The sequence below is a fragment of the Pempheris klunzingeri genome, chromosome 14 (genome assembly GCF_042242105.1).
Source record: "Pempheris klunzingeri isolate RE-2024b chromosome 14, fPemKlu1.hap1, whole genome shotgun sequence".
NCBI classification, from domain to species: Eukaryota; Metazoa; Chordata; class Actinopteri; order Acropomatiformes; family Pempheridae; genus Pempheris; species Pempheris klunzingeri.
In genome coordinates, this window is record NC_092025.1 from 21,962,323 (window position 1) to 21,974,140 (window position 11,818).

The 11,818-nt window shown below is 44.4% G+C and overlaps 1 protein-coding gene across 1 annotated transcript in view; it reads right to left on the minus strand.

The window, feature by feature from the left end:
• zbtb16a (zinc finger and BTB domain containing 16a) overlaps positions 1-10,981 on the minus strand; it is a 133,649-nt gene extending 122,668 nt beyond the window's left edge. The window contains exons 1-2 of the mRNA XM_070843473.1: positions 10,802-10,981; positions 6,242-7,568 (exon numbers count right to left, since the gene is read on the minus strand). Of these exons, the coding sequence (XP_070699574.1) occupies positions 6,242-7,479 (1,238 nt within the window). The 5' untranslated portion in view covers positions 7,480-7,568; positions 10,802-10,981. The remainder of the gene's footprint in view (positions 1-6,241; positions 7,569-10,801) is intronic.
• Positions 10,982-11,818: the final 837 nt, after the last annotated feature.

The window sequence follows — 11,818 nt, forward strand, 5'->3', positions numbered from 1 at the left end:
TATTGACTTCTTCTTTTTTAATGGGAAAGGTGACAATGATGCATGCACCTTAATACAGTAAAAAAAAAAAAAAGAGAAGAAGGTCTGTTAAGTCTAATAATGTTTTTGTTTTGTTTTTTAAATCTAGAATACACTCACTGTGCATTTACAGAGAAACAGTGGCACAACCTCTTCCCCTGCCAACACTCACAGCTACAGCACAGGACCAGAGATAGACATCAGGAAGTTAAGGCCGATAACACATTTGCATGTCACCTGATAACTGGCTGTAATTAGTACTCCCCTTGAGCCCCCCACCATATCCCCTCACAACAACACAAAACAAAAAGGATAAAAACCCCACACGCTCACATGGACACACACACAAGGCCAACTTCCAGTACAGTATGTTATCCTTATCCCTCCCTCCAGACCACAAGGCCCCCACAGGGACAAAAGATAGGGGCCTCAGTGTGTTCGTTTCATAGCAGTCCCTGCCAGACCACATCAGCTAAGGCCACGTCTGCCGAGCGCTGTTAGCCACACAGAGGCAGCTGGTCGGACCAAGTCACGCTGCTAACTTTTATTGCACAAGCACCTCCCTCCACTCTTATCTCAGGGAGGGAGGCGATCTAATCAGCCTGCTGATTAGATCGCCTCCCTCCATTGCCATAGCCACTGTCTAGATATTAGACTGAGCCTCTCTTTCTCTTGGTTTTGTCCTTCCATTTTTCCTCCCATTCCAAAAAAACATCTCAATTCCTTCTAAAAAGCAGCTTTACCAGATGGAAGATGATGACTTGCCACCTGACTACACAACAATAAAACGCTTGATCTGTACTAAGGTTTGTGTTTGTGTGTGTGTGTCTGTGCGTGTGTAGTCCATTCCACATGATGTAGCCCCCTGTGTTAAGTCTTTAATCGATACATCTCCCTATCCTGACAGTGAGGACAGAGCCCAGATCTGAGATCAGAGCGATGGCGGTGTAAATCTTTACGGTTCAACCAGAGCCTTTTAAAGCCTGTCTATAATTGGGCCTCAGCCAGCAGCTGCCTTGGCTGTGGCCATCACCGTGGGCCCGGTCAAAGCGCCAGCTCCTCAGGGGCATAAACAAACACCACACCTCCAATAAGGGCAAAAAAGCACCTGTGTGAGGATAAAAAGAGAGACGATGTGGCAGTCAGACTTGAATAATCCCTCTACTGTTGTCTGTGGTTGAGGTATTTCTTGGAGAGGTGTTTTTCGTTGAGTGAGGTTTTTTGTGCTATTGGATTATTACACCAACATGTACTGTACCTCTGAGTGCAAGCCGGGGAGACTTAGCTCACTGAGTGATTTCAAATAGAGGGTAATCCACTGCCATGTAATGGATGCTTTGTTGCTGGGCTGCTTTCAGAAAGCAGCAAAATGCTTCCACAGTTTCACAGGTTAAGATCATAAGCTTGAAACTGCTTCAGTTTTACTTTGAGTTATTTTTTTTCAATCCAAAGGTGAATATTGTACTCAGACAGCACGACTACCTACTTCAGAACACACTGTTAACCATCATTTTTACTGCTAACACAGTTATTTATGTGCCTTTGATATCGTCCAAAATGCATGTGGACGCAGACAGCAGGAAGCAGATGGGATGCACACATGGTTCTGCACATACAACTATCCACTGAAGAGCACTCCACACATCAAAATGTGAATGTGAAGTCAAAAAATGATGTCAACATCATTTTGATTTGTTTAGCACATTTGGGTCCGCACACAAAAATGTCCCATGGAATTGAAATCACACAGACCTGAGCAGACCCTCATGGACATCAGCGCTGTTTGATGATAGTTGCAGCAGCGTTTGTTTCACTGAAACACTCGCAATGTTTTGAACACATAAGCAGCACCATCAAAAGTCCATTAATTTTCTACAGAGCCCAACAGGAAACTCAGCCAATGCGTAGATTCTCTGCAAATCTCAGAAAACTCATCTGAATTTTTGGGGTTTTTCTTTTTACTGTCAGTTACTGTACAGACTGAGAAACTCTCGGTAGGTAAATGGAGCAAGAGACTCCAAATTTAGGCAAAGAGGGGGGACACAGTTGATTGTGAGAGGTTGAATCACCTTCCAATCAAGCAAACCTGCTGTAAAACTTCTCTTTAAGCTTTAGTATCTCCTTAGTGAAGATACAGAGCAATATTCCCTATTGACATCATGGTTTGCCTTCCCAAACAGCCAGCATCTACCGACCTTTTGTTGTACTCCATCTTAAGCTATTTACACACCTCGGCCATTTGAACCCAACTACTCCGTTGCTAATGGCATGAATGTAAAGTAAGAAAGCAGTGGTTAATGGTTGATAGTGACCAAAGCACACAAGTGTCAGTGTAGGGAAACAACTTGTATACCTTCCACTGGCCTCACCTCAATGTACAGAGTATATGTGTGTGTGCATACATCGTTATCACCTGCAACAAACGCTATGGGCCGCTATCTGCGCTCAATCTGCTCTTGGTTTACTGAGGAAGAGTGCCAGGGGTTATCTGTCCCACTCTGATATGCACAGATAAGGGCCTTGGGCCCACTGTTTAAACACCTGGGGCCCGGGGTATTAGAGCGCCCTCCGCACTCCTTCGCCACAAAAGGAGAGGAAATGGAAGAGTGAGAGCTGGCTGCTGCTGCTGGGGGGGAATGTGTGTAAAAAGTAATGAACACATGAGTGTGTGCGCGTGTGGAGGTTAATGCAGGGCTGATTATTTCAACCACTCCCACCCAGTACCTCACCACTGTCATCAATAATAAAAAATAACATGAGTCAAAACGGAGAAGAGAGGCAGGAATTCATTGACTTGTCTCATTCATGCACCCCCTCTTCCTCTCTTCAAAAAAACCCCAGGCTGTATTATGAAAAGAGAGAGTAAAAGCACTGATGTTATCAGCAATGTTTAACGGCTATATGCCGGAAAAGCTCTCCTTTAAAATAGGCTCTTTTTTCACTTATGTGATGTACATTACAGAGAGGGTCAGTCATTTGCATGAGAATGGACGATTAAGTGAAAGAGATAAACCCAAGGCTAGTTCCCGTGAATTGGATGCTGTGTTTGGAATACCAAGCAGTGGAGGGTTTTCTTCTTTCCCCCACCACTGCAGAATTAGCCCCCTGCATCATGCATTTATTTTCCCAATAATCACTCAGGTCCTTCCTGTGTTGATTATTTTCTCAGAGCAAGGGTTACTAAAATATTGCTGTAATCCTGTCTCCCCGAAGCAGTAACAACACTCACCCTGGGCTTCCTTTAAGAAATAAATCTAGGGCTTGTCAGTGGAGAGGACTGCTGGAGGAGAGATGGAAAAGTTGTTGTGGTCAGATGGGGATTGCTTGGATTCAGTCAGCGGAACCTCTATGACACCTTAAAAGTGCGGCCCTTAATTTAGCTTCATACACTTCTTTAGAAGGGGCGCTGGACGTGACATGCACTAGCTCAAATCACATCCGGCCCTTTCTTGAAGTTTGCTGAGTTACCTGAGCTACAGTAGCAGAGTGTCATTACTGACACCAGAACAATACATCTTTATACTTTCCTTAAAAGAAGCCAGAGCTCAGTAATTTTGCATGTTGTCCAAAGATAACCTGCCATTCAGTAACTTAACATAATAATAAATAATAATGTAAATAAAGTAGTCTAAAATGTGCATAAGTTTGATCTGACTGAAGAGCTATGTGATCTGACCAAATGGTAGATGATGATTGAATCAGTACCAGATTTTTCATCTTTAAGAAAAAGTGCAGAAATTTCAATACGCAGCCCAAATACAGGTAGCGTCTCTTGTGCTTACACATCCTATTGGCATATATTATTGCATCCCACAGGTGACTCCTCACACCCGACTTGTGGAGCCAATGCAGAACGTATTCAGTGTGGGTGGGGTGTTTTTTATGATATAATCCAGGACACGGAGAAATGAAGGAGAGCAGAGACTAAATTTATACAGGAAGCGGGTACTTTCTGGTGCATTCATTTTAACATAGACGCACACACAGACACCTCACACCAATGACCTGTGCCACATCTGGAAACAATTACACTCATGTTTGACTTGACCTGCCAGCACCAAGTGAACTCTGTCAACTTTTTTATGTGTTTGCTGCAGAGGCAGCGGTGACCCTGACACAGTGGCTGTGGGGAAGTGATGTGTAATTAGTCAGAGGGAACACGACTCTGCTCGTCTGAAATAAAACATCTTGTATTCACATCAAAAGAATCAGGCAGCTTGACAGGCTGTACACACACAAAAAAAAAACGCATGGACTTGATATACTATCAAATGACCCACATTGGAATTTGTGAGGACACGAGAAGCGTCTGAATTATCAAACATCTCAGGGCAGCACAGCAGACCTTTCATGTGCGGACAGCAAAGCAGACAGCGGATGATGCAATGTTTGATTTCTACACTTCAGGAGGCTGTCAGGACAGCGTGTACAATATTAAACAGTGTCGTGTCGGTGTATCAACCAGTCTAAATTAACCCATTAGTATGCTATGGGGCGAAGCGGGAAGATCAATGCATGAAACGGTTTGGAAATCTCCTTTGATACAAGATTTCCCAGCTTGAGCGAATTGATGAAATTCCTCTTGAAACACAGGCAACCATTTCACACGCCAGACTTTTCTCAAGACAGACTCTAGTGTAGCCTGTCCTTTAACACAGTGAGACTATATTAATGCATCTTACACTGAAATTATAAAGCATTTTAAAGTGGTCGTTAAATCTTAGAGCAGTGCTCAAGAAGGACCGATCATAAGCAGCTCAAAATTCATTCCTCCATTTGCTGTTTTTTTTTAAAAGACTAACAGTCAGTTGATGCAAAAACTTCTCTATTATTCAATGAATGAATAGTGAGCAGTGATCATGAAGGCCACACACATTTGCAGACCTTTAGAAGCAACTGCCCACACCGCAAAACTACAAAGTAACTGACTTAACCACCTGAATGAAACGGAATAAAAAACCCTGCAAAATAACATAGTGTAAGGCTGCAAACAAAGACCCTTCTCTTTGGGATAAAAGCCATTCTGCAATATTTAGTATTTTCTAAAAGACAAGATTTAAGATGAACTGAGAAGTTTGGACTCAATCAGCCCCACTCTTAGCCATGCATACCAAAAGACTGGCTCAAGCATGAGGGGCTGGGTGATGGGGTTCAAATCCTCAGATGAACTTTAACCATTCCATTCCTGCATTCCTATCGATTTAAGCAAACATTACAGGGTGAGAAGGTGGCTGTCAAGTAACAAAAGGCCTCCAGTCATAAATACACTGATGGCGCAAAAATCCACCAAGAAGTGACGCAAGTGCTTGTCCCCTGACTGGATTGATTCAGTTTTGACAGAGGCAGAGACACATACAATGACATGACATCTACTATGACATGAAATGCAGTCTCGAAAAAGTTTCCGGGAGTTAAGATTTATTTCTATACATTGATTGAAATAGTGCTGTGCTGGTTTTATTGCCACTCCCCTGTCCCAGAACTACCTCCTTGTCTCAGAGCCCAGGTTCAGCGCTCATTTCCTGGGCTGACCGTCTACTCCAATTATCAAGCTAATAAGGGAACCCCTTGTGCAGTTATTGGAAAGGGGAGGTGAGTCAGGTCCAGGATAGGGGGGCGCTACTTTGGTAAGTGTGTGTGATAGCTGCCGCCCACATCTTGTAAGATGTGGCTAATGGTCTTAGACAATGTTACGACAGCACTGCTACGGCAGTCACCTGGGCAGGCTTGGCAGTTACTGAAGGAGTGGATCTCCGGGCCTGCAGTCACACAAAACTAAGGTTTGTGTCCTTCAAAGGACGTCACTTAATCATATACTAAACAGCTGTTTGGATGGTTTCTTTTCTTAGTCGTCCTAATCACTCACATACAAAATGAGTGGTATTAGCTTAAGAAAGCCAAAAGAAAACAATTGATTTCCAGCATTCTCCACAAAGCAAATCTTTTAAAGATGTACTGCCAAAAACAGGTAACTGACACCTGGGAAAGCCGTAAATTGAGTCCCTATTACACAGCAATCAGATAACTAAAATGTATGATTAGTAAGTTGTTTCTTTCACTTTCTGATGCACAGAGTGCCTGAAAACTTGCGTAGGCCATTGAAAATGTGATTCACTGAAGAAGAAAAAAACGACTGTGCTGAAAGGCTGAACAGGACAAAAAAAATCAAGACCTAAACAGTAAACAATAAGGAAAATGCTACTCAAAAGAAAACTCGTCTTACCTGTGCTGCTCCACAGCTTCGTTATCTGGTAGCTCTGCACCGCAAACATTGCAGCGTTCATGCTGGTTCCTGCTGTCTGGTTTCATGCCCACTGCCAGCTCTCCAAGCTTGCTGAAGAATTCTCTCTGGATGAAGCTCTGAGGCAGGAGTCCCCCGTAGGCACTGAAGTCCATAGACATAGCCAGGGCTGGGGACATGGGGAGAGCAGAGGCCATAGATGCTGGCATGGACATGATGGCGTCTGATTTATGATTGACAGGTAGGGAGTACAGCGAGGCCAGATGCTTCTCTGTCATTCCGGCCATTGCTTCCAGTCCCATCTGGCTGACTTCACCTTGAGGGTCGCCCACGCCTTCATCGCGGACGTAATGTAGCTCTCGGGCACTGGTGATTACACTGCTCCTGGTTGGTGTTCCTGGACCGTCTCGATTCCTGTCCTCCCCACTTCGCTCTCCATTGCTGGAGGCACTTGACTCCATGTTCGGAGGGCTTTCATGGCCGTTGCCACCCATGTCTACTTGCATCATTTCAGTCTTGATTTCAGTCATCAGGTGATGGGAGTTACCGTGGACTAGTTGTTCGGCCGCAAAGCCCTGCTGGAGCAGAGACTGGCCGATGCTCATCAGGCTGTCCACAGCAGCTTTGGTGGGACTCAGGGTGGAGACACCGAAGGAGGTGGAGACAGAGGGACTCTGATCCACCATGCCAGCCATGATGGAGACTTGCTGGTTAGCTGACATGTAGGGATTCTCCATGGAATGCTTTTTGGAGTTCTTGGCTCCATTGTGGCCTTTGCGCTCATCATCCTCCTCTGTGCTCCCATCATTAACACTGACCTCTACGTCATTCTCATCTGAGGACTGGATGGTTTCCAGTATCTTGAGGCATTGCTCTTCCAAGTATTCAATCTCCAGGATCTCTGCTGCATACAGAAGGTCATCTAAGTCCTCCACCTTGGCCTGGAGTGTGGCAGTGTAAGCATACTCCAAAATCTGCTGAAAAGTCTTTGGTGAAAGAAAGTCCAGGGTGTAATGCTGGCTGCTGCGGTGGAAGAGGATCTCAAACATTTTGCTTGTGCAGGCTAGCACAGTCCGGTGAGCATGGAACTCCTGGCTGTCTACCATGATGACCACGTCACACAGAGTCCCAGCCAGGCGCATCTGGTTGGCCTTCTGCAGCAGGGCAGTGGGGTGGTTGGGGTTCTGGAGCTGGATCATACCCATTTTAGTTAAATCCATTATGTCGATGCAATCCACGAGGCCGACTCATGAGGCTTGCCTTCCCCGCTCAGCAGTGTTTTTAGCGATCTATGTAAACAAGAAGAAACCTGGATGGAAAATCAGAATAAAAAAAAAAATAAAGAATCAGTTCTGGTAATATCTGATGCAAAAGCAGAAACACTTCCAAATGCAACAAATGCAAAAGTCACTGAATAAGTGAATGTTGTTTTTTAATTAAAGACAAAACATGCATAAAAATTAAGTCAAGTCAAATTTCCAAAAAGTATACAAAGCACATTCAATAAATATAATTTTGAAAACATAAATGGAATTAATATGTCAATAGATGTTTTGTAGAACAGCACTATTTGTTTTGTAAATTGCAAGAGTGAAGTCAGTGGAGTTTCAAATTGCAAATTTCCTGCAGGGATGGTAAACACTCTGTGCAGAGGCATTGTTCTTAAAATCAGCGGAGAGTATTGACCGTACATTTCTGAAGGGAGACAATTTGTGAGCGGACCAACAGGCTCACCCTGCATACCAATCAGTCCGACATATGCTATGTTAAAAAGATGTCTTCATTTGGTTATCTGATCAGGATGTACACACGGTTAAACAAGTGTGAATTGTGCTTTTTCACTGCTGCTTGGCTCACAAAGACCGTCAGCAGCCTTTCTGAAATTAAATAGCATCTTACTCAGTATTCCCATCACAGACGGGAGCAGAGAGCAGCGGCCAGAAATGGATGGAAAGGAAAGCAGGACGAGGCAAAAGCACACAACGCTGCAGCGCCAAACACCCTCCTCTGCTCTTAGTCACTAATGTCGAATTTCCAAATGAATTATTGTCTCTGCGACTGTTGAACTTGATTATCCGAGTTAACAAGGCAACATGTTGCTCCATCTCATATCTACAGAATACTTTGGCCCTCACTTAAGTCATACAGAGAGGTTTGAATTAAAGAGTCTCACTAAGCAGGCTCAGTGATACAGGATTGTCTCTATGACTCCCATTAACACAATTTGTCAGCTAATTATTATGACCTACACTGAAACAATGCTCTCTTCATTAAGACCACTAAATAAACAGTCTTGCCACAATATATACTCTAAATGAATGAATGAATGTGTGGATGACTGTGCCACTGACCCACATCCTGGATGAGCTCATTGAAGTCCAATTCTTGTCTAATCAATCTATTCAACATGTGAAGCTTTCTAACAAATATTGGGGCTCATTTTAGTGCCGTTCATCAGTTTCTATTGACAAAATTTACATTTTCAAAAACTTCATTTTCATTTTCAGAAACCCCAGTTTCATTTTCAAAGAGCTTGACGTTCATTTAAAAAAAAAGAAAAGAAAAAAGAAAAGAAGGAATAAAAAGAGAAGTTTGTGAGAATGTCTTTTCTTTCTTCCTGCCTGAGAACAATACACACAGAGAGACACGGAAAATAAAAGAGGAAACATCATCAGCCTTCCAGCTAGAAAACCACTTTAAAATACACATAAATAATTCCCAAATTTGTAAGGTCACTTCAAAAAAACCTACAGCCACACAGGTCCAAATGTGAATGTGCTCGATGTGCAGGATGAGACCGGCTATTGTTTGAGGATGGTGGAAAAGAAATAGTCTTGCCGGCTTTTGGGACGCAGGACAGTTTGTTTTTTCGGCACGTTGATAAGATCGATATAGGAGGTGGGTAATGATGAAACCACAGGTTCTCATTTAACTGAGCTCAGCCCCTCAGTCAGCAGAGGTCAAGCCTAAAACCCGACATTATCTTTATTACAGGTGTGCCAATAGCTGCGATATATGGCCCCGTAAACCATCAAATGCTTGATGCGCTCTGAGGACGACAAACCAAGCTGTGGCTTCACCGGGACACAATGCAAAGTTGCTGTTGGGGGACTTTACCGCGTCTGTTAGCTCTCTATTAATAAAAGGACGGGGCTACGTGCGTCTAGACAGCGTTAATATTGGCGAGCCGCACCAGACAAATTATACAGCGCGCTATGCATTATGCAAAACACCACGCACTACATTAAGTACATTAAACCAGGGGAGATTTTCTCGCCGCAGCCCGCTGACAATAACCACATTAGGCCGACTTCAGAGAAAGGCAGCATAATCAATCTGATCACGAGTTGTCTGCCATAGCGCGCCTTGGCGACCCAGCCACAACAAGAATAAACAGCGTTCAATATTCCGGACCACGAGCCGCACTGACACACACACAAATGTGCAGAAAGCAAAATGGTACAGCGTCTCAAAGGGGGACAATCAGAGGCACCGAGCGTGCTAAAAAAAAAAAGTACACACGAGACAGACAGCTGCCAGAATCTCTCTCCGATTCAAGCCAGCTCTCCTCTGACCGACGCACAGGTGGACTTTGTTTGAGGCAGGGTGAAATACTCAGATACTGCCTCTGTACGGTTAGCGAGAGGGAGGTATGGTGGAGAGGGAGAGATGCCTGAAGGATAAAGAGAAGGAAAAAAGAGTGAAAGGGGGAAGAGAGAGAGATCAGACAGTCTCGATAACAAATCAATTTGCCATTGCATCTGTTACCAGTTCCCCACCTTCACAGTGTGCCGCGTCTGTGCTACTGCGAGCCGATTATTGGTAACCAATCAAACATCAAGCTGCCTGTCAATCAACTGCAGTCTGACTGTACAGTGACTGGATTTGGGATTGTTTCTGGATTAAAGACCCGTGTCCCCAGTCCTCGTCATGATGTCATCACGGCTAAATGAGCCACACTGGTGCGTCTGGAGACACAAGGACGGGCACGAGTGTCGCTGTCAAAAAAAATTGCATAATTTCCATGAAAACGAGCAAACGCGATTTCTCCAGTAAGTCAGTCACATGGAGCGGGGCGTCATGTGTTGTCTGGCTCCCGGTGAAACAGCCAGACCTCACGTCCTCCGGCTGCGATCTCCAGCATACTAAACCAGACCGAGAGGGAGGTGTGTGTGTGTGTGCGTGTGTGTGTGTGTGTGTGGAGGGGGGGGGGGTTACGTCAACCTTAACATCTCTACAATAGACTACCGTGCGTTAATGCAAACTTCAACACCTTGCAGCGCAATCAGCTAAACACTTGTTTTCATCCAGCAGTCCGGTGCGCAGATCCAACTTGCGCTGCCAAAGTCGCGTTTGCTGTTAACTTCAGCATGAGGTTGAACGGGGACAAGCAGAACGATCCCCAGCGCTATAAATGCATCAAAACATCCACATGGTGAATGAAAGTACACAGAGAAAACAGTGATAGACGCATGCAGAGCAGCGGGTCTGGCACTTGTCGCCGGGAAACTGCAGCTGCGTTTAGCCCGGATTGGTACTCACCTAAGTTGCACGTTTTGATTCCGTATAGTGTAGGGGGAGTGGGGCTACAGCATAGTAAGGCAGTTCGCAGTACCCGCTCTCTCAACACGCACTAACTCCTTTCTTCTCTCGCCTTAGCAAATCAACACGGCGCTGACGTCAACGCAGCCAGTCAGCCAGACGAGCAGCAGGCAGGCGGGCAGCCGGCGCTGCGCTCCAGCCCGCACAAACACTAAGAAAGTGAGACACCTAGGGGGCTGTCTCATGTCAAACGGCTGCGTTACAGTATGGCAGTGAAAGGTGAGCGACACTCTTCTCCCTCCAGCTGTTTCAATGCACATGCATACATACTGCAGCCAGGGGCAGACTTACTGGATTGGCGACCCTGTAAGAAAAGTCAAGCATGAGTGCTCCTGAAGTCCCCTCCTCTCCCCTCCACCTCAAAACATTTTTAATTCATTCACTGAAACTCTACTTGTGTTTTAAGCACAGGTGGATCAAAGGTAAGCTGGAGAAAAAAAAAAAATAAAGCCATGCAGGAGAACCACCCTCCAGGACCAGATGAATTTTGAAGTTGCTTTAAAAAAAAGTTGTTACCTGAATATTAAAAAAAAACAGAAGAGTTTGCAAGAACGCCACTGGAGGGGTCACAGAGCGATCTCGAGCCAAAAATGTGTAGAAATGTGCAAACACATCAAGTTATCATGTGTCAACAGGTTGAAAGTGTTAATGTCAGAAAAGCTGAGAGCAGCTGGGAGGGATTTTGTGAAGGATCTCTTATTTTCTTTAATTGTATTTTTATGCTACAATAGTGCCCCATTCTGCTTCTTGCTTTATTCAAAATATCAAAGAAAATTCATTCTCAATCCAAACTACTACTGGTATTACAATTTGTAAATCTGGCAATAGAACGTTGAAGAAAACCATGAAAGACGAGGAAGGAGCAGATTATATAAAGTGGTTTAGTAGATCAGATTATATTATTCATCCCTTCAATGCATAATGCTCAACAATATCAAAGTTTAGCAGGCTGCAGAT